Below are 26511 nucleotides of genomic sequence, written 5' to 3'. Positions count from 1 at the left end.
GTGCTGAGGGAGCGGGCGCTGTCGGAGGGTCAGTGCTGAGGGAGCGGGCGCTGGGGGAGGGTCAGTGCTGAGGGAGCGGGCGCTGTCGGAGGGTCAGTGCTGAGGGAGCGGGTGCTGTCGGAGGGTCAATGCTGAGGGAGCGGGCGCTGGGGGAGGGTCAGTGCTGAGGGAGCGGGCGCTGTCGGAGGGTCAGTGCTGAGGGAGCGGGTGCTGTCGGAGGGTCAGCGCTGAGGGAGCGGGCGCTGTCGGAGGGTCAGCGCTGAGGGAGCGGGTGCTGTCGGAGGGTCAGCGCTGAGGGAGCGGGTGCTGTCGGAGGGTCAGCGCTGAGGGAGTGGGTGCAGTCGGAGGGTCAGTGCTGAGGGAGCGGGCGCTGTCGGAGGGTCAGTGCTGAGGGAGCGGGCGCTGGGGGAGGGTCAGTGCTGAGGGAGCGGGTGCTGTCGGAGGGTCAGTGCTGAGGGAGCGGGTGCTGTCGGAGGGTCAGTGCTGAGGGAGTGGGCGCTGTCGGAGGGTCAGTGCTGAGGGAGCGGGTGCTGTCGGAGGGTCAGTGCTGAGGGAGTGGGCGCTGTCGGAGGGTCAGTGCTGAGGGAGTGGGTGCTGTCGGAGGGTCAGTGCTGAGGGAGTGGGTGCAGTCGGAGGGTCAGTGCTGAGGGAGCTGGTCTGTCGGAGGGTCAGCGCTGAGGGAGGGTCAGTGCTGAGGGAGTGGGCCCTGTCGGAGGGTCAGTGCAGAGGGAGTGGGTCCTGTCGGAGGGTCAGTGCTGAGGGAGCGGGTCCTGTCGGAGGGTCAGTGCTGAGGGAGTGGGTGTTGTCGGAGGGTCAGTGCTGAGGGAGCGGGTCCTGTCGGAGGGTCAGTGCTGAGGGAGCGGGTCCTGTCGGAGGGTCAGTGCTGAGGGAGCGGGCGCTGGGGGAGGGTTAGTGCTGAGGGAGTGGGTGCTGTCGGGGGGTCAGTGCTGAGGGAGCGGGCTCTGTCGGAGGGTCAGTGCTGAGGGAGCGGGCGCTGTCGGAGGGTCAGTGCTGAGGGAGCGGGCGCTGTCGGAGGGTCAGTGCTGAGGGAGCGGGTCCTGTCGGAGGGTCAGTGCTGAGGGAGTGGGTGCTGTCGGGGGGTCAGTGCTGAGGGAGCGGGTGCTGTCGGAGGGTCAGTGCTGAGGGAGTGGGTGCTGTCGGAGGGTCAGTGCTGAGGGAGTGGGCGCTGTCGGAGGGTCAGTGCTGAGGGAGTGGGTGCAGTCGGAGGGTCAGTGCTGAGGGAGTGGGTGCTGTCGGAGGGTCAGTGCTGAGGGAGTGGGTGCAGTCGGAGGGTCAGTGCTGAGGGAGTGGGCGCTGGGGGAGGGTTAGTGCTGAGGGACGGGTGCTGTCGGAGGGTCAGTGCTGAGGGAGCGGGTGCTGTCGGAGGGTCAGTGCTGAGGGAGTGGGCACTGTCGGAGGGTCAGCGCTGAGGGAGTGGGTGCTGTCGGAGGGTCAGTGCTGAGGGAGCGGGCTCTGTCGGAGGGTCAGTGCTGAGGGAGTGGGTGCTGTCGGAGGGTCAGTGCTGAGGGAGCGGGCTCTGTCGGAGGGTCAGTGCTGAGGGAGTGGGTGCTGTCGGAGGGTCAGTGCTGAGGGAGCGGGTGCTGTCGGAGGGTCAGTGCTGAGGGAGCGGGCGCTGTCGGAGGGTCAGTGCTGAGGGAGCGGGCTCTGTCGGAGGGTCAGCGCTGAGGGAGTGGGCGGTGTCGGAGGGTCAGTGCTGAGGGAGCGGGCTCTGTCGGAGGGTCAGTGCTGAGGGAGCGGGTGCTGTCGGAGGGTCAGTGCTGAGGGAGTGGGCGCTGGGGGAGGGTTAGTGCTGAGGGAGCGGGTGCTGTCGGAGGGTCAGTGCTGAGGGAGCGGGTGCTGTCGGAGGGTCAGTGCTGAGGGAGTGGGCGCTGGGGGAGGGTTAGTGCTGAGGGAGCGGGTGCTGTCGGAGGGTCAGTGCTGAGGGAGCGGGTGCTGTCGGAGGGTCAGTGCTGAGGGAGCGGGTGCTGTCGGAGGGTCAGTGCTGAGGGAGTGGGCGCTGGGGGAGGGTTAGTGCTGAGGGAGCGGGTGCTGTCGGAGGGTCAGTGCTGAGGGAGTGGGCGCTGGGGGAGGGTTAGTGCTGAGGGAGCGGGTGCTGTCGGAGGGTCAGTGCTGAGGGAGCGGGCGCTGGGGGAGGGTCAGCGCTGAGGGAGCGGGTGCTGTCGGAGGGTCAGTGCTGAGGGAGCGGGTGCTGTCGGAGGGTCAGTGCTGAGGGAGCGGGTGCTGTCGGAGGGTCAGTGCTGAGGGAGGGTCAGTGCTGAGGGAGAGCTGCACAATTCCCGTATTAGACACGGACACAGACAGCCCCCGACACGGTCCTACCTGCACTCTAGCGCGGATGACGTCCATCGGATTGGTGAGAGTCGAGGATGTTGCGGCAGCCATGGGCCCAGCCACAGCCTGAACCAGAAGGTGGGGGCAGAAACTGGGAGTCATGTAGGAAAGCTGCTCTACAGACAGAGGACAGAAAGAGGAAGCACTCAGGAAAACCAGAGCAGAACAAACGACAGCCCAGTGTCATACAGACACAGAGCCGTCCCCACCAGTACTGTACCCCAGTGTTATACAGGGACAGACCCGTCCCCACCAGTACTGTACCCCAGTGTTATACAGGGACAGACCCGTCCCCACCAGTACTGTACCCCAGTGTTATACAGGGACAGACCCGTCCCCACCAGTACTGTACCCCAGTGTTATACAGGGACAGACCCGTCCCCACCAGTACTGTACCCCAGTGTTATACAGGGACAGACCCGTCCCCACCAGTACTGTACCCCAGTGTTATACAGGGACAGACCCGTCACCACCAGTACTGTGTCCCAGTGTTATACAGGGACAGACCCGTCCCCACCAGTACTGTACCCCAGTGTTATACAGGGACAGACCCGTCCCCACCAGTACTGTACCCCAGTGTTATACAGGGACAGACCCGCCCCCACCAGTACTGTACCCCAGTGTTATACAGGGACAGACCCGTCCCCACCAGTACTGTACCCCAGTGTTATACAGGGACAGACCTGTCCCCACCAGTACTGTACCCCAGTGTTATACAGGGACAGACCTGTCCCCACCAGTACTGTACCCCAGTGTTATACAGGGACAGACCCGTCCCCACCAGTACTGTACCCCAGTGTTATACAGGGACAGACCCGTCCCCACCAGTACTGTACACCAGTGTTATCCAGGGACAGACCCGTCCCCACCAGTACTGTACCCCAGTGTTACACAGGGACAGACCCGTCCCCACCAGTACTGTACCCCAGTGTTATACAGGGACAGACCCGTCCCCACCAGTACTGTGTCCCAGTGTTATACAGGGACAGACCCATCCCCACCAGTACTGTACCCCAGTGTTATACATGGACAGACCCGTCCCCACCAGTACTGTACCCCAGTGTTATACAGGGACAGACCCGTCCCCACCAGTACTGTGTCCCAGTGTTATACAGGGACAGACCCATCCCCACCAGTACTGTACACCAGTGTTATCCAGGGACAGACCCGTCCCCACCAGTACTGTACCCCAGTGTTACACAGGGACAGACCCGTCCCCACCAGTACTGTACCCCAGTGTTATACAGGGACAGACCCGTCCCCACCAGTACTGTACCCCAGTGTTATACAGGGACAGACCCGTCCCCACCAGTACTGTGTCCCAGTGTTATACAGGGACAGACCCATCCCCACCAGTACTGTACCCCAGTGTTATCCAGGGACAGACCCGTCCCCACCAGTACTGTACCCCAGTGTTATACAGGGACAGACCCGTCCCCACCAGTACTGTACCCCTGTGTTATACAGGGACAGACCCGTCCCCACCAGTACTGTACCCCAGTGTTATACAGCGTCAGACCCGTCCCCACCAGTACTGTACCCCAGTGTTATACAGAGACAGGCCCGTCCCCACCAGTACTGTACCCCAGTGTTATACAGGGACAGACCCGTCCCCAGCAGTACTGTACCCCAGTGTCATACAGAGACAGGCCCGTCCCCACCAGTACTGTACCCCAGTGTTATACAGGGACAGACCTGTCCCCACCAGTACTGTACCCCAGTGTTATACAGAGACAGGCCCGTCCCCACCAGTACTGTACCCCAGTGTTATACAGGGACAGACCCGTCCCCACCAGTACTGTACCCCAGTGTTATACAGGGACAGACCTGTCCCCACCAGTACTGTACCCCAGTGTTACACAGGGACAGTCCCATCCCCACCAGTACTGTACCCCAGTGTTATACAGAGACAGGCCCGTCCCCACCAGTACTGTACCCCAGTGTCATACAGACACAGAGCCATCCCCACCAGTACTGTACCCCAGTGTTATACAGACACAGAGCCATCCCCACCAGTACTGTACCACAGTGTCATATAGACACAGACCCATCCCCACCAGTACTGTACCCCAGTGTTATACAGGGACAGACCCGTCCCCACCAGTACTGTGTCCCAGTGTTATACAGGGACAGACCCATCCCCACCAGTACTGTACCCCAGTGTTATACATGGACAGACCCGTCCCCACCAGTACTGTACCCCAGTGTTATACAGGGACAGACCCGTCCCCACCAGTACTGTGTCCCAGTGTTATACAGGGACAGACCCATCCCCACCAGTACTGTACACCAGTGTTATCCAGGGACAGACCCGTCCCCACCAGTACTGTACCCCAGTGTTACACAGGGACAGACCCGTCCCCACCAGTACTGTACCCCAGTGTTATACAGGGACAGACCCGTCCCCACCAGTACTGTACCCCAGTGTTATACAGGGACAGACCCGTCCCCACCAGTACTGTGTCCCAGTGTTATACAGGGACAGACCCATCCCCACCAGTACTGTACCCCAGTGTTATCCAGGGACAGACCCGTCCCCACCAGTACTGTACCCCAGTGTTATACAGGGACAGACCCGTCCCCACCAGTACTGTACCCCTGTGTTATACAGGGACAGACCCGTCCCCACCAGTACTGTACCCCAGTGTTATACAGCGTCAGACCCGTCCCCACCAGTACTGTACCCCAGTGTTATACAGAGACAGGCCCGTCCCCACCAGTACTGTACCCCAGTGTTATACAGGGACAGACCCGTCCCCAGCAGTACTGTACCCCAGTGTCATACAGAGACAGGCCCGTCCCCACCAGTACTGTACCCCAGTGTTATACAGGGACAGACCTGTCCCCACCAGTACTGTACCCCAGTGTTATACAGAGACAGGCCCGTCCCCACCAGTACTGTACCCCAGTGTTATACAGGGACAGACCCGTCCCCACCAGTACTGTACCCCAGTGTTATACAGGGACAGACCTGTCCCCACCAGTACTGTACCCCAGTGTTACACAGGGACAGTCCCATCCCCACCAGTACTGTACCCCAGTGTTATACAGAGACAGGCCCGTCCCCACCAGTACTGTACCCCAGTGTCATACAGACACAGAGCCATCCCCACCAGTACTGTACCCCAGTGTTATACAGACACAGAGCCATCCCCACCAGTACTGTACCACAGTGTCATATAGACACAGACCCATCCCCACCAGTACTGTACCCCAGTGTTATCCAGGGACAGACCCGTCCCCACCAGTACTGTACCCCAGTGTTATACAGAGACAGACCCATTCCCACCAGTTCCTGAAGAAGGGCTTATGCCCGAAACGTCGATTCTCCTGTTCCCTGGATGCTGCCTGACCTGCTGCGCTTTTCCAGCAACACATTTTCAGCTCTGATCTCCAGCATCTGCAGACCTCACTTTCTCCACCAGTACTGTACCCCAGTGTTATACAGGGACAGACCTGTCCCCACCAGTACTGTACCCGAGTGTTATACAGGGACAGACCCGTCCCCACCAGTACTGTACCCCAGTGTTATCCAGGGACAGACCCGTCCCCACCAGTACTGTACCCCAGTGTTATACAGGGACAGACCTGTCCCCACCAGTACTGTACCGCAGTGTTATACAGGGACAGGCCCTTCCCCACCAGTACTGTGCCCCAGTGTTATACAGGGACAGACCCGTCCCCACCAGTACTGTGCCCCAGTGTTATACAGGGACAGACCCGTCCACACCAGTACTGTACCCCAGTGTTACACAGGGACAGACCCGTCCCCACCAGTACTGCACCACAGTGTTATACAGGGACAGACCCGTCCCCACCAGTACTGTACCCCAGTGTTATACAGGGACAGACCCGTCACCACCAGTACTGTACCCCAGTGTTATACAGGGACAGATCTGTGCCCACCAGTACTGTACCCCAGTGTCATACAGACACAGAGCCATCCCCACCAGTACTGTACCACAGTGTCATATAGACACAGACCCGTCCCCACCAGTACTGTACCCCAGTGTTATACAGAGACAGACCCGTCCCCACCAGTACTGTACACCAGTGTTATACAGGGACAGACCCGTCCCCAGCAGTACTGTACCCCAGTGTTATACAGGGACAGACCCGTCCCCAGCAGTACTGTACCCCAGTGTTATACAGGGACAGACCTGTGCCCACCAGTACTGTACCCCAGTGTTATACAGTGAGAGACCCGTCCCCACCAGTACTGTACCCCAGTGTTATACAGAGACAGGCCCGTCCCCACCAGTACTGTACCCCAGTGTCATACAGACACAGACCCATCCCCACCAGTACTGTACCCCAGTGTTATCCAGGGACAGACCCGTCCCCACCAGTACTGTACCCCAGTGTTATACAGAGACAGACCCATTCCCACCAGTTCCTGAAGAAGGGCTTATGCCCGAAACGTCGATTCTCCTGTTCCCTGGATGCTGCCTGACCTGCTGCGCTTTTCCAGCAACACATTTTCAGCTCTGATCTCCAGCATCTGCAGACCTCACTTTCTCCACCAGTACTGTACCCCAGTGTTATACAGGGACAGGCCCGTTCCCACCAGTACTGTACCCCAGTGTTATACAGGGACAGACCCGTCCCCACCAGTACTGTGTCCCAGTGTTATACAGGGACAGACCCATCCCCACCAGTACTGTACCCCAGTGTTATCCAGGGACAGACCCGTCCCCACCAGTACTGTACCCCAGTGTTATACAGGGACAGACCCGCCCCCACCAGTACTGTACCCCAGTGTTATACAGGGACAGACCCGTCCCCACCAGTACTGTACCCCAGTGTTATACAGGGACAGACCCGCCCCCACCAGTACTGTACCCCAGTGTTATACAGGGACAGGCCCGTTCCCACCAGTACTGTACCCCAGTGTTATACAGGGACAGACCCGTCCCCACCAGTACTGTACCCCAGTGTTATACAGGGTCAGACCCGTCCCCACCAGTACTGTACCCCAGTGTTATACAGGGACAGACCCGTCCCCACCAGTACTGTACCCCAGTGTTATACAGGGACAGACCCGTCCCCACCAGTACTGTACCCCAGTGTTATACAGGGACAGACCCGTCCCCACCAGTACTGTACCCCAGTGTTATACAGGGACAGACCCGTCCCCACCAGTACTGTACCCCAGTGTTATACAGGGACAGACCCGTCCCCACCAGTACTGTACCCCAGTGTTATACAGGGACAGACCCGTCCCCAACAGTACTGTACCCCAGTGTTATACAGGGACAGACCCGTCCCCACCAGTACTGTACCCCAGTGTTATACAGGGTCAGACCCGTCCCCACCAGTACTGTACCCCAGTGTTATCCAGGGACAGACCCGTCCCCACCAGTACTGTACCCCAGTGTTACACAGGGACAGACCCGTCCCCACCAGTACTGTACCCCAGTGTTAAACAGCGACAGACCCGTCCCCACCAGTACGGTACCCCAGTGTTATACAGGGACAGGCCCATCCCCACCAGTCCCGTACCCCAGTGTTATACAGGGACAGACCCGTCCCCACCAGTACTGTACCCCATTGTTATACAGGGACAGACCCGTCCCCACCAGTACTGTACCCCAGTGTTATACAGTGACAGACCCGTCCCCACCAGTACTGTACTCCAGTGTTATACAGGGACAGACCCGTCCCCACCAGTACTGTACCCCAGTGTCATACAGGGACAGACCCGTCCCCACCAGTACTGTACCCCAGTGTTACACAGGGACAGACCCGTCCCCACCAGTACTGTACCCCAGTGTTAAACAGCGACAGACCCGTCCCCACCAGTACGGTACCCCAGTGTTATACAGGGACAGACCCGTCCCCACCAGTACTGTACCCCAGTGTTATACAGAGACAGACCCGTCCCCACCAGTACTGTACCCCAGTGTTACACAGGGACAGACCCGTCCCCACCAGTACTGTACCCCAGTGTTATACAGTGACAGACCCGTCCCCACCAGTACTGTACCCCAGTGTTATACAGGGACAGACCCGTCCCCACCAGTACTGTACCCCAGTGTTATACAGAGACAGACCCGTCCCCACCAGTACTGTACCCCAGTGTTATACAGGGACAGACCCGTCCCCACCAGTACTGTACCCCAGTGTTATACAGTGACAGACCTGTCCCCAGCAGTACTGTACCCCAGTGTTATACAGGGACAGACCTGTGCCCACCAGTACTGTACCCCAGTGTTATACAGAGACAGGCCCGTCCCCACCAGTACTGTACCCCAGTGTTATACAGAGACAGGCCCGTCCCCACCAGTACTGTACCCCAGTGTTATACAGGGACAGACCCGTCCCCACCAGTACTGTACCCCAGTGTTATACAGGGACAGACCTGTCCCCACCAGTACTGTACCCCAGTGTTACACAGGGACAGACCCATCCCCACCAGTACTGTACCCCAGTGTTATACAGAGACAGGCCCGTGCCCACCAGTACTGTACCCCAGTGTTATACAGCGTCAGACCCGTCCCCACCAGTACTGTACCCCAGTGTTATACAGAGACAGGCCCGTCCCCACCAGTACTGTACCCCAGTGTTATACAGGGACAGACCCGTCCCCAGCAGTACTGTACCCCAGTGTCATACAGAGACAGGCCCGTCCCCACCAGTACTGTACCCCAGTGTTATACAGGGACAGACCTGTCCCCACCAGTACTGTACCCCAGTGTTATACAGAGACAGGCCCGTCCCCACCAGTACTGTACCCCAGTGTTATACAGGGACAGACCCGTCCCCAGCAGTACTGTACCCCAGTGTTATACAGGGACAGACCTGTGCCCACCAGTACTGTACCCCAGTGTTATACAGTGAGAGACCCGTCCCCACCAGTACTGTACCCCAGTGTTATACAGAGACAGGCCCGTCCCCACCAGTACTGTACCCCAGTGTCATACAGACACAGAGCCATCCCCACCAGTACTGTACCACAGTGTCATATAGACACAGACCCGTCCCCACCAGTACTGTACCCCAGTGTTATACAGAGACAGACCCATTCCCACCAGTACTGTACCCCAGTGTTAAACAGCGACAGACCCGTCCCCACCAGTACGGTACCCCAGTGTTATACAGGGACAGACCCGTCCCCACCAGTACTGTACCCCAGTGTTAAACAGCGACAGACCCGTCCCCACCAGTACTGTACCCCAGTGTTATACAGGGACAGACCCGTCCCCACCAGTACTGTACCCCAGTGTTATACAGAGACAGACCCGTCCCCACCAGTACTGTACCCCAGTGTTATACAGGGACAGACCCGTCCCCACCAGTACTGTACCCCAGTGTTATACAGTGACAGACCTGTCCCCAGCAGTACTGTACCCCAGTGTTATACAGGGACAGACCTGTGCCCACCAGTACTGTACCCCAGTGTTATACAGAGACAGGCCCGTCCCCACCAGTACTGTACCCCAGTGTTATACAGAGACAGGCCCGTCCCCACCAGTACTGTACCCCAGTGTTATACAGGGACAGACCCGTCCCCACCAGTACTGTACCCCAGTGTTATACAGGGACAGACCTGTCCCCACCAGTACTGTACCCCAGTGTTACACAGGGACAGACCCATCCCCACCAGTACTGTACCCCAGTGTTATACAGAGACAGGCCCGTGCCCACCAGTACTGTACCCCAGTGTCATACAGACACAGAGCCATCCCCACCAGTACTGTACCACAGTGTCATATAGACACAGACCCGTCCCCACCAGTACTGTACCCCAGTGTTATACAGAGACAGACCCATTCCCACCAGTTCCTGAAGAAGGGCTTATGCCCGAAACGTCGATTCTCCTGTTCCCTGGATGCTGCCTGACCTGCTGCGCTTTTCCAGCAACACATTTTCAGCTCTGATCTCCAGCATCTGCAGACCTCACTTTCTCCACCAGTACTGTACCCCAGTGTTATACAGGGACAGACCCGTCCCCACCAGTACGGTACCCCAGTGTTATACAGGGACAGACCCGTCCCCACCAGTACTGTACCCCAGTGTTATACAGGGACAGACCTGTCCCCACCAGTACTGTACCCCAGTGTTATACAGTGACAGACCTGTCCCACCAGTACTGTACCCCAGTGTTATACAGGGACAGACCCGTCCCCACCAGTACTGTACCCCAGTGTTATCCAGGGACAGACCCGTCCCCACCAGTACTGTACCCCAGCGTTATACAGGGACAGACCCGTCCCCACCAGTACTGTACCCCAGTGTTATACAGGGACAGACCCGTCCCCACCAGTACTGTACCCCAGTGTTATACAGGGACAGACCCGTCCCCACCTGTACTGTACCCCAGTGGTATACAGCGGCAGACCCGTCCCCAAAGAGACCCAGCCTGTTCAGCCTCTCTATGTAGCTCAGATCCTCCAACCCTGGCAACATCCTTGTAAATCTTTTCTGAACCCTTTCAACTTTCACAACATCTTCCCGATAGGAAGGAGACCAGAATTGCACGCAATATTCCAACAGTGGCCTAACCAATGTCCTGTACAACCGCAACATGACCTCCCAACTCCTGTACTCAATACTCTGACCAATAAAGGAAAGCATACCAAACGCCTTCTTCACTATCCTATCTACCTGCGACTCCACTTTCAAGGAGCTATGACCCTGCACTCCAAGGTCTCTTTGTTCAGCAACACTCCCTCGGACCTTACCATTAAGTGTATATGTCCTGCTCAGATTTATTTTCCCAAAATGCAGCACCTCGCATTTATCTGAATTAAACTCCATCTGCCACTTCTCAGCCCATTGGCCCATCTGGTCCAGATCCTGTTGTAATCTGAGGTAACCCCCTTCGCTGTCCATTACACTGACAATTTTGGCCCATCTGCAAACTTACTAACTGTACCTCTTATGCTCGCATCCAAATCATTTATATAAATGACGAAATGTAGAGGGCCCAGCACCGATCCTTGTGGCACTCCACTGGTCACAGGCCTCCAGTCTGAAAAACAACCCTCCACCACCACCCTCTGTCTTCTACCTTTGAGCCAGTTCTGTATCCAAATGGCTAGTTCTCCCTGTATTCCATGAGATCTAACCTTGCTAATCAGTCTCCCATGGGAACCTTGTCGAACGCCTTACTGAAGTCCATTTAGATCACATCTACTGCTCTGCCCTCCTCAATCCTCTTTGTTACTTCCTCAAAAAACTCAATCAAGTTTGTGAGACATGATTTCCCACACACAAAGCCATGTTGACTATCCCGAATCAGTCCTTGCCTTTCCAAATACATGTACATCCTGTCCCTCAGGATTCCCTCCAACAACTTGCCCACCACCGAGGTCAGGATCACTGGTCTTGATCAATTGGGTCACTGGGCTGAAGAGGGGCAAACGGAGTTCAATTTGGATAAATGCAAGATATTGCATTTTGAGAAATAAGTCTCATACAATTAAAAGTACAGCCTTGGGCAGTGTTTGTAAAAACAGAGAGACTTCGGGGTTCAGACACATAATTCCTTGAAGTTCTTTGTCATTTTTATAAATGACCTGGATGAGGGCGTAGAAGGATGGGTTAGTAAATTTGCAGACGACACTAAGGTCGGTGGAGTTGTGGATAGTGACGAAGGGTGTGCAGGTTACAGAGGGACATAGATAAGCTGCAGAGCTGGGCTTAGAGGTGGCAAATGGAGTTTAATGTGCAAAAGTGTGAGGTGATTCACTTTGGAAGGAGTAACAGGAAACCTGGGCTCATGGTAAGATTCTTGGTTGTGTAGATGAACAGAGAGATCGCGGTGTCCATGTGCACAGATCCCTGCAAGTTGCCCACCCAAGTTGATAGGGTTGTTCAGAAGGCATACGGTGTGTGTTAGCTTTTATTGGAAGGGGGATTGAGTTTCGGAGCCATGAGGTCATGCTGCAGCCGTACAAAACTCTGGTGTGGCCGCACTTGGAGTATTGCGTCCAGTTCTGGTCACTGCATTATAGGAAGGATGTGGAAAAGGTTCAGGGGTGAGTTACTCGGATGGAGGGAAGGTCTTACGAGGAAAGGCTGAGAGATTTGAGGCTGGTTTCATTAGAGAGAAGGTTGAGAGGTGACCTAAATCAAGTCGTATAAGATAATCAGAGGGTTAGATAGGCTGGATAGGGAGAGCCTTTTTCCTCAGATGGTGATGGCTGGCACGAGGGGACGGCTTTAAACTGAGGGGGGTGATAGATATAGGAGAGCTGTCAGAGGTAGTTTCTTTACTCAGAGAGTAGGAGGGGTGTGAAATGCACTGCAGGAGTTGACTCGCCAACTTTAAGGGTATTTGAATGGTCAGTGGATAGGCATATGGATGGGAACGGAATAGTGTAGGATAGATGGGCTTCAGACTGGGTCCACAGGACAGCACAACATCGAGGGCCGAAGGGCCTGTACTGCGCTGGAATGTTCTGTGTTCTAATAAGATGGGGGGGGGGGAAACAGATTTCGGACTGAGCTGAGGAGGAAGGGCCTCTCCACCCAGAGGGTTGGGAAGCCACTCCACCGTTCCCCCGAGTCGAAGAGCTTGGAATGGCGAAGGGGATCGAGGGTCCGGGACAAGGGGTCCGAGGTCACTGCAGTGACCGACAGTGGCCGTTCCCGTGGGGTCTACCCTCTCCGTTCCCCACCCGCCGTCTCCTCACACCCCCACCTGGTCTGAATCTCCACGGGTTTCCAGTCTCTGCAGAGCACCGTCAACTGTCCTGCAAGGGGGTGGGGGGTGGGGGGGGGGGTGGGGGGTGGGGGGGAGAGACCCCGAGAGAGAGAGACACTTGGATCACGAAGTGGGGGGGGGGTTTAACTGGGGGGAGAGACCCCGAGAGAGAGTCTCGGATCACGAAGGGGGGGGTAACTGTGCGGGGAGGGAGGGGAAAGACTGATGCCCATCTCCCACCCAACAGCAGAAGGTAATGGATGAGGACGGGCACCCGCGGTGGGTTGGGGGGTGGGTGGAAAGGGTCCCTTGGCGAACGGGGGTTCAGGGTCAGGAGGAGGAGGGGGGTGGGATAGTACCCACCTGTGTACAGGTGATAGAATGGCCACCACAGAGCGCTGTTGGGGATGTAGGTGAGCAGCGATGCAGTGTAGCCCCGGTAGAAGCCCCTCGGGCCGTCCAGCCGCAGGATCTGAACCACCACCTCCTTGGCGCTGCCCATCCTCCTGCTGGTGGGCGCCGTCTCCCGGAAACGGCCCATGGCCTGTCCCTGCACCATCAGGTGCTGCGAGAGGACGTCGATGGGCACCGTGATGCTCTGCGCCACCAGCGAGGCCGCTCCGCCCGCGATCACCGACTTGACCGCGTTGCTGTCGCTGTGGCGCGCCACGTACTGCCGGGTCAGCTCGTAGGTGGTGACGTAGCACTGGCCCGAGACCAGGGTGAGGCTGTTGACCAGGAAGCCCCGGTACAGGCCTGGCAGGCCCTCGGCCCGCAGGATCTTGGCGAAGGCGTCAAAGGTGCCCGCGTACAGGCTGGTGCCCCTCTGCACCTGCAGGCGGGTGCGGATCAGGGTGAAAGGGTAAACACTGACCCGGATGGCCATGGTCATCAGCACCCCGAAGGCGTAGAACTTGCGCTTGTCCAGGTCTTGCCACTCGATGATCGGGATCTTCCTCTTGTCGTCCATTTGGTGGGGGGAGTTGGGGGGGGTGGCGTTCCCAGGGAGGGGGACATGAGCCGCTGCCCCACACACTCCCCCCCCCAACCGAGGAACGGGCACCTCTCCGAATCCGGTCTGCCCCACCCCCGCTCGCAGCGGATCCGACGGAGTACCTGCCAGACAGAAGGCCGACTTAACTCAGAGAGCCTGGTCAGAGGGGCGGTTCCGGCCTGTTGCCAATCCAGGGAGTGCCCGGAGGCCGGCTGGGGGGGGGTTATTGTCTTTTGGAGAAGTGGGGCAGGCATGGCGGGGGAGGGAGAGACACGACAGGATGGCAGAGTTAAGGCTGAACATGGTGGACAGGGCCGAACACGCGCAGAGACAGGGCCGAACACGCGCGGAAGGCAGGGCCGAACACGCGCAGAGACAGGGCCTAACACACAGGGAAGGCAGGGCCGAACACGCGCGGAGACAGGGCCTAACACACAGGGAAGGCAGGGCCAAACACGCGCAGAGACAGGGCCGAACACGCGCGGAAGGCAGGGCCGAACACGCGCAGAGACAGGGCCGAACACGCGCGGAAGGCAGGGCCGAACACGCGCAGAGACAGGGCCTAACACACAGGGAAGGCAGGGCCGAACACGCGCGGAGACAGGGCCTAACACACAGGGAAGGCAGGGCCGAACACGCGCAGAGACAGGGCCGAACACGCACGGAAGGCAGGGCCGAACACGCGCGGAAGGCAGGGCCGAACACGTGGGGAAGGCAGGGCCGAACACGCGCAGAGACAGGGCCTAACACACAGGGAAGGCAGGGCCTAACACACAGGGAAGGCAGGGTCCAACGCACAGGGAAGGCAGGGTCCAACGCACAGGGAAGGCAGGGTCCAACGCACAGGGAAGGCAGGGTCCAACGCACAGGGAAGGCAGGGTCCAACGCACAGGGAAGGCAGGGTCCAACGCACAGGGAAGGCAGGGTCCAACGCACAGGGAAGGCAGGGTCCAACGCACAGGGAAGGCAGGGTCCAACGCACAGGGAAGGCAGGGTCCAACGCACAGGGAAGGCAGGGTCCAACGCACAGGGAAGGCAGGGTCCAACGCACAGGGAAGGCAGGGTCCAACGCACAGGGAAGGCAGGGTCCAACGCACAGGGAAGGCAGGGTCCAACGCACAGGGAAGGCAGGGTCCAACGCACAGGGAAGGCAGGGTCCAACGCACAGGGAAGGCAGGGTCCAACGCACAGGGAAGGCAGGGTCCAACGCACAGGGAAGGCAGGGTCCAACGCACAGGGAAGGCAGGGTCCAACGCACAGGGAAGGCAGGGTCCAACGCACAGGGAAGGCAGGGTCCAACGCACAGGGAAGGCAGGGTCCAACGCACAGGGAAGGCAGGGTCCAACGCACAGGGAAGGCAGGGTCCAACGCACAGGGAAGGCAGGGCCTAACGCACAGGGAAGGCAGGGCCTAACGCACAGGGAAGGCAGGGTCCAACGCACAGGGAAGGCAGGGTCCAACGCACAGGGAAGGCAGGGTCCAACGCACAGGGAAGGCAGGGTCCAACGCACAGGGAAGGCAGGGTCCAACGCACAGGGAAGGCAGGGCCTAACGCACAGGGAAGGCAGGGTCCAACGCACAGGGAAGGCAGGGTCCAACGCACAGGGAAGGCAGGGTCCAACGCACAGGGAAGGCAGGGTCCAACGCACAGGGAAGGCAGGGTCCAACGCACAGGGAAGGCAGGGTCCAACGCACAGGGAAGGCAGGGTCCAACACACGCGGAAGGCAGGGCTGAACACACGGGGAAGGCAGGGTCGAACACGAGAGACTGGGCCGAACACACACGGAAGGCAGGGCCGAACACACACGGAAGGCAGAGCCGAACACACACGGAAGGCAGAGCCGAACACACGTGGAAGTAAGGGCCGAACACACGTGGAAGTAAGGGCCGAACACACGTGGAAGTAAGGGCCGAACACACGTGGAAGTATGGGCCGAACACACGCGGAAGGCAGGGCCGAACACACGCGGAAGGCAGGGCCGAACACACGCGGAAGGCAGGGCCGAACATGAGAGACAGGGCCGAACACACAGGGAAGGCAGGGCCGAACACGAGAGAGAGGGCCGAACACACACGGAAGGCAGGGCCGAACACACAGGGAAGGCAGGGCCGAACACACAGGGAAGGCAGAGCCGAACACATGCGGAAGGCAGGGCCGAACACACAGGGAAGGCAGGGCCGAACACGAGAGACAGGGCCGAACACACACGGAAGGCAGGGCCGAACACACGTGGAAGTAAGGGCCGAACACACGTGGAAGTAAGGGCCGAACACACGTGGAAGTAAGGGCCGAACACACGTGGAAGTAAGGGCCGAACACACGTGGAAGTAAGGGCCGAACACACGTGGAAGTAAGGGCCGAACACACGCGGAAGGCAGGGCCGAACACTCGCGGAAGGCAGGGCCGAACACGAGAGACAGGGCCGAACACGAGAGACAGGGCCGAACACGAGAGACAGGGCCGAACACGAGAGACAGGGCCGAACACGAGAGACAGGGCCGAACACGAGAGACAGGGCCGAACACGAGAGACAGGGCCGAACACGCACGGAAGGCAGGGCCGAACACACGCGGAAGGCAGGGCCGAACACACGCGGAAGGCAGGGCCGAACACACGCGGAAGGCAGGGCCGAACACACGCGGAAGGCAGGGCCGAACACACGCGGAAGGCAGGGCCGAACACAGGCGGAAGGCAGGGCCGAACACTAGAGGCAGGGCCGAACACTAGAGGCAGGGCCGAACACTAGAGGCATGGCTGAACACGAGAGATAGGGCCGAACACGAGAGACAGGGCCGAACACGAGAGACAGGGCCGAACATGAGAGACAGGGCCGAACATGAGAGACAGGGCCGAACACGAGAGACAGGGCCAAACACGAGAGACAGGGCCAAACACGAGAGACAGGGCCAAACACGAGAGACAGGGCCAAACACACGCGGAAGGCAGGGCCTAACACGAGAGACAGGGCCGAACACACGCGGAAGGCAGAGCTGAACACGAGAGGCAGGGCCGAACACGAGAGGCAGGGCCGAACACGAGAGGCAGGGCCGAACACGAGAGACAGGGCCGAACACGAGAGACAGGGCCGAACACGAGAGACAGGGCCGAACACGAGAGACAGGGCCGAACACGAGAGACAGGGCCGAACACGAGAGACAGGGCCGAACACGAGAGACAGGGCCGAACACGAGAGACAGGGCCGAACACGAGAGACAGGGCCGAACACGAGAGACAGGGCCGAACACGAGAGACAGGGCCGAACACGAGAGACAGGGCCGAACACGAGAGACAGGGCCGAACACGAGAGACAGGGCCGAACACGAGAGACAGGGCCGAACACGAGAGAAGGGCCGAACACGCGCGGAAGGCAGGGCCGAACACACGCGGAAGGCAGGGCCGAACACACGCGGAAGGCAGGGCCGAACACACGCGGAAGGCAGGGCCGAACACACGCGGAAGGCAGGGCCGAACACCAGAGGCAGGGCCGAACACTAGAGGCAGGGCTGAACACGAGAGATAGGGCCGAACACGAGAGACAGGGCCGAACACGAGAGACAGGGCCGAACACGAGAGACAGGGCCGAACACGAGAGACAGGGCCGAACACGAGAGACAGGGCCGAACACGAGAGACAGGGCCGAACACGAGAGACAGGGCCGAACACGAGAGACAGGGCCGAACACGAGAGACAGGGACGAACACGAGAGACAGGGCCAAACACGAGAGAGAGGGCCAAACACACGCGGAAGGCAGGGCCTAACACGAGAGACAGGGCCGAACACACGCGGAAGGCAGAGCCGAACACACGCGGAAGGCAGGGCCGAACACGAGAGGCAGGGCCAAACACGAGAGGCAGGGCCGAACACGAGAGGCAGGGCCGAACACGAGAGACAGGGCCGAACACGAGAGACAGGGCCGAACACGAGAGACAGGGCCGAACACGAGAGACAGGGCCGAACACGAGAGACAGGGCCGAACACGAGAGACAGGGCCGAACACGAGAGACAGGGCCGAACACGAGAGACAGGGCCGAACACGAGAGACAGGGCCGAACACGAGAGACAGGGCCGAACACGAGAGACAGGGCCGAACACGAGAGACAGGGCCGAACACGAGAGACAGGGCCGAACACGAGAGACAGGGCCGAACACGAGAGACAGGGCCGAACACGAGAGACAGGGCCGAACACACGCGGAAGGCAGAGCCGAACACGAGAGACAGGGCCGAATACGAGAGGCAGGGCCGAAAACGCGCGGAAGGCAGGGCCGAACACGCGCGGAAGGCAGGGCCGAACACGAGAGGCAGGGCCGAACACACAGGGAAGGCAGGGCCTAACACGAGAGACAGGGCCGAACACATGCGGAAGGCAGAGCCGAACACGAGAGGCAGGGCCAAACACACGCGGAAGGCAGGGCCTAACACGAGAGACAGGGCCGAACACACGCGGAAGGCAGAGCCGAACACACGCGGAAGGCAGGGCCGAACACGAGAGGCAGGGCCGAACACGAGAGGCAGGGCCGAACACGAGAGACAGGGCCGAACACGAGAGACAGGGCCGAACACGAGAGACAGGGTCGAACACGAGAGACAGGGCCGAACACGAGAGACAGGGCCGAACACGAGAGACAGGGCCGAACACGAGAGACAGGGCCGAACACGAGAGACAGGGCCGAACACGAGAGACAGGGCCGAACACGAGAGACAGGGCCGAACACGAGAGACAGGGCCGAACACGAGAGACAGGGCCGAACACGAGAGACAGGGCCGAACACGAGAGACAGGGCCGAACACGAGAGACAGGGCCGAACACGAGAGACAGGGCCGAACACACGCGGAAGGCAGAGCCGAACACGAGAGACAGGGCCGAATACGAGAGGCAGGGCCGAAAACGCGCGGAAGGCAGGGCCGAACACGCGCGGAAGGCAGGGCCGAACACGAGAGGCAGGGCCGAACACACAGGGAAGGCAGGGCCTAACACGAGAGACAGGGCCGAACACATGCGGAAGGCAGAGCCGAACACGAGAGGCAGGGCCGAAAACGCGCGGAAGGCAGGGCCGAACACGCGCGGAAGGCAGGGCCGAACACGGGAGGCAGGGCCGAACACACAGGGAAGGCAGGGCCGAACACACAGGGAAGGCAGGGCCGAACACACGCGGAAGGCAGGGCCGAACACGAGAGACTGGGCCGAACACACAGGGAAGGCAGGGCCGAACACACAGGGAAGGCAGGGACGAACACGAGAGACAGGGCCGAACACGCAGGGAAGGCAGGGCCGAACACGAGAGACTGGGCCGAACACGAGAGACTGGGCCGAACACACACGGAAGGCAGAGCCGAACACACACGGAAGTAAGGGCTGAACACACGTGGAAGGCAGGGCCAAACATGCGGAAGGCAGGGCCGAAACACAGGGAAGTAAGGGCCGAACACACGTGGAAGGCAGGGTCGAACACGAGAGACTGGGCCGAACACGAGAGACTGGGCCGAACACACACGGAAGGCAGAGCCGAACACACGTGGAAGTAAGGGCCGAACACACGCGGAAGGCAGGGCCGAGCACACGCGGAAGGCAGGGCCGAGCACACGCGAAAGGCAGGGCCGAACACACGCGAAAGGCAGGGCCGAACACACGCGAAAGGCAGGGCCGAACACACGCGGAAGGCAGGGCCGAACACACGCGGAAGGCAGGGCCGAGAACACGCGGAAGGCAGGGCCGAGAACACGCGGAAGGCAGGGCCGAACACACGCGGAAGGCAGGGCCGAACACACGCGGAAGGCAGGGCCGAACACACGCGGAAGGCAGGGCCGAACACAAAGGGAAGGCAGGGCCGAACACACAGGGAAGGTAGGGCCGAACACACAGGGAAGGTAGGGCCGAACACACAGGGAAGGCAGGGCCGAACACACAGGGAAGGCAGGGCCGAACACACGCGGAAGGCAGGGCCGAACACACGCGGAAGGCAGGGCCGAACATGAGAGACAGGGCCGAACACACAGGGAAGGCAGGGCCGAACACGAGAGACAGGGACGAACACACACGGAAGGCAGGGCCGAACACACGCGGAAGGCAGGGCCGAACACACGCGGAAGGCAGGGCCGAACACACGCGGAAGGCAGGGCCGAACACACGCGGAAGGCAGGGCCGAACACACGCGGAAGGCAGGGCCGAACACACGCGGAAGGCAGGGCCGAACACACGCGGAAGGCAGGGCCGAACACACGCGGAAGGCAGGGCCGAACACACGCGGAAGGCAGGGCCGAACACACGCGGAAGGCAGGGCCGAACACTAGAGGCAGGGCTGAACACTAGAGGCAGGGCTGAACACGAGAGATAGGGCCGAACACGAGAGACAGGGCCGAACACGAGAGACAGGGCCGAACACGAGAGACAGGGCCGAACACGAGAGACAGGGCCGAACACGAGAGACAGGGCCGAACACACGCGGAAGGCAGGGCCTAACACGAGAGACAGGGCCGAACACACGCGGAAGGCAGAGCCGAACACGAGAGACAGGGCCGAATATGAGAGGCAGGGCCGAAAACGCGCGGAAGGCAGGGCCGAACACGAGAGGCAGGGCCGAACACACAGGGAAGGTAGGGCCTAACACGAGAGACAGGGCCGAACACATGCGGAAGGCAGAGCCGAACACGAGAGGCAGGGCCGAAAACGCGCGGAAGGCAGGGCCGAACACGCGCGGAAGGCAGGGCCGAACACGAGAGGCAGGGCCGAACACACAGGGAAGGCAGGGCCGAACACACAGGGAAGGCAGGGCCGAACACACAGGGAAGGCAGGGCCGAACACGAGAGGCAGGGCCGAACACACAGGGAAGGCAGGGCCTAACACGAGAGACAGGGCCGAACACATGCGGAAGGCAGAGCCGAACACGAGAGGCAGGGCCGAAAACGCGCGGAAGGCAGGGCCGAACACGCGCGGAAGGCAGGGCCGAACACGAGAGGCAGGGCCGAACACGAGAGACAGGGCCGAACACGAGAGACAGGGCCGAACACGAGAGACAGGGCCGAACACGAGAGACAGGGCCGAACACGAGAGACAGGGCCGAACACGAGAGAAGGGCCGAACACGCGCGGAAGGCAGGGCCGAACACACGCGGAAGGCAGGGCCGAACACACGCGGAAGGCAGGGCCGAACACACGCGGAAGGCAGGGCCGAACACACGCGGAAGGCAGGGCCGAACACACGCGGAAGGCAGGGCCGAACACACGCGGAAGGCAGGGCCGAACACACGCGGAAGGCAGGGCCGAACACTAGAGGCAGGGCCGAACACGAGAGACAGGGCCGAACACGAGAGACAGGGCCGAACACGAGAGACAGGGCCGAACACGAGAGACAGGGCCGAACACGAGAGACAGGGCCGAACACGAGAGACAGGGCCGAACACGAGAGAAGGGCCGAACACGCACGGAAGGCAGGGCCGAACACACGTGGAAGTAAGGGCCGAACACACGCGGAAGGCAGGGCCGAACACACGCGGAAGGCAGGGCCGAACACACGCGGAAGGCAGGGCCGAACACACGCGGAAGGCAGGGCCGAACACACGCGGAAGGCAGGGCCGAACACCAGAGGCAGGGCCGAACACTAGAGGCAGGGCTGAACACGAGAGATAGGGCCGAACACGAGAGACAGGGCCGAACACGAGAGACAGGGCCGAACACGAGAGACAGGGCCGAACACGAGAGACAGGGCCGAACACGAGAGACAGGGCCGAACACGAGAGACAGGGCCGAACACGAGAGACAGGGCCGAACACGAGAGACAGGGCCGAACACGAGAGACAGGGACGAACACGAGAGACAGGGCCAAACACGAGAGAGAGGGCCAAACACACGCGGAAGGCAGGGCCTAACACGAGAGACAGGGCCGAACACACGCGGAAGGCAGAGCCGAACACACGCGGAAGGCAGGGCCGAACACGAGAGGCAGGGCCGAACACGAGAGGCAGGGCCGAACACGAGAGACAGGGCCGAACACGAGAGACAGGGCCGAACACGAGAGACAGGGCCGAACACGAGAGACAGGGCCGAACACGAGAGACAGGGCCGAACACGAGAGACAGGGCCGAACACGAGAGACAGGGCCGAACACGAGAGACAGGGCCGAACACGAGAGACAGGGCCGAACACGAGAGACAGGGCCGAACACGAGAGACAGGGCCGAACACGAGAGACAGGGCCGAACACGAGAGACAGGGCCGAACACACGCGGAAGGCAGAGCCGAACACGAGAGACAGGGCCGAATACGAGAGGCAGGGCCGAAAACGCGCGGAAGGCAGGGCCGAACACGCGCGGAAGGCAGGGCCGAACACGAGAGGCAGGGCCGAACACACAGGGAAGGCAGGGCCTAACACGAGAGACAGGGCCGAACACATGCGGAAGGCAGAGCCGAACACGAGAGGCAGGGCCGAACACGCAGGGAAGGCAGGGCCGAACACGAGAGACTGGGCCGAACACGAGAGACTGGGCCGAACACACAGGGAAGGCAGGGCCGAACACACAGGGAAGGCAGGGACGAACACGAGAGACAGGGCCGAACACGCAGGGAAGGCAGGGCCGAACACGAGAGACTGGGCCGAACACGAGAGACTGGGCCGAACACACACGGAAGGCAGAGCCGAACACACACGGAAGTAAGGGCTGAACACACGTGGAAGGCAGGGCCAAACATGCGGAAGGCAGGGCCGAAACACAGGGAAGTAAGGGCCGAACACACGTGGAAGGCAGGGTCGAACACGAGAGACTGGGCCGAACACGAGAGACTGGGCCGAACACACACGGAAGGCAGAGCCGAACACACGTGGAAGTAAGGGCCGAACACACGCGGAAGGCAGGGCCGAACACACGCGGAAGGCAGGGCCGAGCACACGCGAAAGGCAGGGCCGAACACACGCGAAAGGCAGGGCCGAACACACGCGAAAGGCAGGGCCGAACACACGCGAAAGGCAGGGCCGAACACACGCGAAAGGCAGGGCCGAACACACGCGGAAGGCAGGGCCGAGAACACGCGGAAGGCAGGGCCGAGAACACGCGGAAGGCAGGGCCGAACACACGCGGAAGGCAGGGCCGAACACACGCGGAAGGCAGGGCCGAACACACGCGGAAGGCAGGGCCGAACACACGCGGAAGGCAGGGCCGAACACAAAGGGAAGGCAGGGCCGAACACACAGGGAAGGTAGGGCCGAACACACAGGGAAGGTAGGGCCGAACACACAGGGAAGGCAGGGCCGAACACACAGGGAAGGCAGGGCCGAACACACGCGGAAGGCAGGGCCGAACACACGCGGAAGGCAGGGCCGAACATGAGAGACAGGGCCGAACACACAGGGAAGGCAGGGCCGAACACGAGAGACAGGGACGAACACACACGGAAGGCAGGGCCGAACACACGCGGAAGGCAGGGCCGAACACACGCGGAAGGCAGGGCCGAACACACGCGGAAGGCAGGGCCGAACACACGCGGAAGGCAGGGCCGAACACACGCGGAAGGCAGGGCCGAACACACGCGGAAGGCAGGGCCGAACACACGCGGAAGGCAGGGCCGAACACACGCGGAAGGCAGGGCCGAACACACGCGGAAGGCAGGGCCGAACACTAGAGGCAGGGCTGAACACTAGAGGCAGGGCTGAACACGAGAGATAGGGCCGAACACGAGAGACAGGGCCGAACACGAGAGACAGGGCCGAACACGAGAGACAGGGCCGAACACGAGAGACAGGGCCGAACACGAGAGACAGGGCCGAACACACGCGGAAGGCAGGGCCTAACACGAGAGACAGGGCCGAACACACGCGGAAGGCAGAGCCGAACACGAGAGACAGGGCCGAATATGAGAGGCAGGGCCGAAAACGCGCGGAAGGCAGGGCCGAACACGAGAGGCAGGGCCGAACACACAGGGAAGGTAGGGCCTAACACGAGAGACAGGGCCGAACACATGCGGAAGGCAGAGCCGAACACGAGAGGCAGGGCCGAAAACGCGCGGAAGGCAGGGCCGAACACGCGCGGAAGGCAGGGCCGAACACGAGAGGCAGGGCCGAACACACAGGGAAGGCAGGGCCGAACACACAGGGAAGGCAGGGCCGAACACACAGGGAAGGCAGGGCCGAACACGAGAGGCAGGGCCGAACACACAGGGAAGGCAGGGCCTAACACGAGAGACAGGGCCGAACACATGCGGAAGGCAGAGCCGAACACGAGAGGCAGGGCCGAAAACGCGCGGAAGGCAGGGCCGAACACGCGCGGAAGGCAGGGCCGAACACGAGAGGCAGGGCCGAACACACAGGGAAGGCAGGGCCGAACACACGCGGAAGGCAGGGCCGAACACGAGAGACTGGGCCGAACACACAGGGAAGGCAGGGCCTAACACGAGAGACAGGGCCGAACACATGCGGAAGGCAGAGCCGAACACGAGAGGCAGGGCCGAAAACGCGCGGAAGGCAGGGCCGAACACGCGCGGAAGGCAGGGCCGAACACGGGAGGCAGGGCCGAACACACAGGGAAGGCAGGGCCGAACACACAGGGAAGGCAGGGCCGAACACACAGGGAAGGCAGGGCCGAACACACAGGGAAGGCAGGGCCGAACACACAGGGAAGGCAGGGCCGAACACACGCGGAAGGCAGGGCCGAACACGAGAGACTGGGCCGAACACACAGGGAAGGCAGGGCCGAACACACAGGGAAGGCAGGGACGAACACACGCGGAAGGCAGGGCCTAACACGAGAGACAGGGCCGAACACACGCGGAAGGCAGAGCCGAACACGAGAGACAGGGCCGAATATGAGAGGCAGGGCCGAAAACGCGCGGAAGGCAGGGCCGAACACGAGAGGCAGGGCCGAACACACAGGGAAGGTAGGGCCTAACACGAGAGACAGGGCCGAACACATGCGGAAGGCAGAGCCGAACACGAGAGGCAGGGCCGAAAACGCGCGGAAGGCAGGGCCGAACACGCGCGGAAGGCAGGGCCGAACACGAGAGGCAGGGCCGAACACACAGGGAAGGCAGGGCCGAACACACAGGGAAGGCAGGGCCGAACACGAGAGGCAGGGCCGAACACACAGGGAAGGCAGGGCCTAACACGAGAGACAGGGCCGAACACATGCGGAAGGCAGAGCCGAACACGAGAGGCAGGGCCGAAAACGGGCGCGGAAGGCAGGGCCGAACACGCGCGGAAGGCAGGGCCGAACACGAGAGGCAGGGCCGAACACACAGGGAAGGCAGGGCCGAACACACGCGGAAGGCAGGGCCGAACACGAGAGACTGGGCCGAACACACAGGGAAGGCAGGGCCGAACACACAGGGAAGGCAGGGACAAACACGAGAGACAGGGCCGAACACGCAGGGAAGGCAGGGCCGAACACGAGAGACTGGGCCGAACACGAGAGACTGGGCCGAACACACACGGAAGGCAGAGCCGAACACACACGGAAGTAAGGGCTGAACACACGTGGAAGGCAGGGCCAAACATGCGGAAGGCAGGGCCGAAACACAGGGAAGTAAGGGCCGAACACACGTGGAAGGCAGGGTCGAACACGAGAGACTGGGCCGAACACGAGAGACTGGGCCGAACACACACGGAAGGCAGAGCCGAACACACACGGAAGTAAGGGCCGAACACACGCGGAAGGCAGGGCCGAACACACGCGGAAGGCAGGGCCGAACATGCGGAAGGCAGGGCCGAAACACAGGGAAGTAAGGGCCGAACACACGTGGAAGGCAGGGTCGAACACGAGAGACTGGGCCGAACACGAGAGACTGGGCCGAACACGAGAGACTGGGCCGAACACACACGGAAGGCAGAGCTGAACACACGCGGAAGGCAGGGCCGAACACACGCGGAAGGCAGGGCCGAGCACACGCGAAAGGCAGGGCCGAGCACACGCGAAAGGCAGGGCCGAGCACACGCGAAAGGCAGGGCCGAGCACACGCGAAAGGCAGGGCCGAGCACACGCGAAAGGCAGGGCCGAGCACACGCGAAAGGCAGGGCCGAGCACACGCGAAAGGCAGGGCCGAGCACACGCGAAAGGCAGGGCCGAACACACGCGAAAGGCAGGGCCGAACACACGCGGAAGGCAGGGCCGAACACACGCGGAAGGCAGGGCCGAACACACGCGGAAGGCAGGGCCGAACACACGCGGAAGGCAGGGCCGAACACACGCGGAAGGCAGGGCCGAACACACGCGGAAGGCAGGGCCGAACACACGCGGAAGGCAGGGCCGAACACACAGGGAAGGCAGGGCCGAACACACAGGGAAGGTAGGGCCGAACACACAGGGAAGGCAGGGCCGAACACACGCGGAAGGCAGGGCCGAACACACGCGGAAGGCAGGGCCGAACACACGCGGAAGGCAGGGCCGAACATGAGAGACAGGACCGAACACACAGGGAAGGCAGGGCCGAACACGAGAGACAGGGACGAACACACACGGAAGGCAGGGCCGAACACACAGGGAAGGCAGGGCCGAACACACGGGGAAGGCAGGGCCGAACACACGCGGAAGG

The 26511-nt window shown here is 61.1% G+C and overlaps 1 protein-coding gene across 3 annotated transcripts in view; it reads right to left on the bottom strand.

Moving 5' to 3' along the window:
• LOC122545535 (solute carrier family 25 member 44-like) overlaps window positions 1-26511 on the bottom strand; it is a 62156-nt gene that overhangs the window by 12182 nt on the left and 23463 nt on the right. For all 3 annotated transcript variants that reach the window (XM_087985171.1, XM_087985172.1, XM_087985170.1), the window contains exons 2-3: window positions 13367-14119; window positions 2341-2468 (exon numbers count right to left, since the gene is read on the bottom strand). In XM_087985171.1, the coding sequence (XP_087841297.1) occupies window positions 2341-2468; window positions 13367-13973 (735 nt within the window). In that variant the 5' untranslated portion in view covers window positions 13974-14119. The remainder of the gene's footprint in view (window positions 1-2340; window positions 2469-13366; window positions 14120-26511) is intronic.

This window comes from Chiloscyllium plagiosum, unplaced genomic scaffold (genome assembly GCF_037043375.1).
Source record: "Chiloscyllium plagiosum isolate Xiang-an unplaced genomic scaffold, Cpla_swu_hap1 HiC_scaffold_50, whole genome shotgun sequence".
In the NCBI taxonomy this organism is placed as follows: domain Eukaryota; kingdom Metazoa; phylum Chordata; class Chondrichthyes; order Orectolobiformes; family Hemiscylliidae; genus Chiloscyllium; species Chiloscyllium plagiosum.
This window is presented reverse-complemented; position numbering and strand designations above follow the sequence as displayed.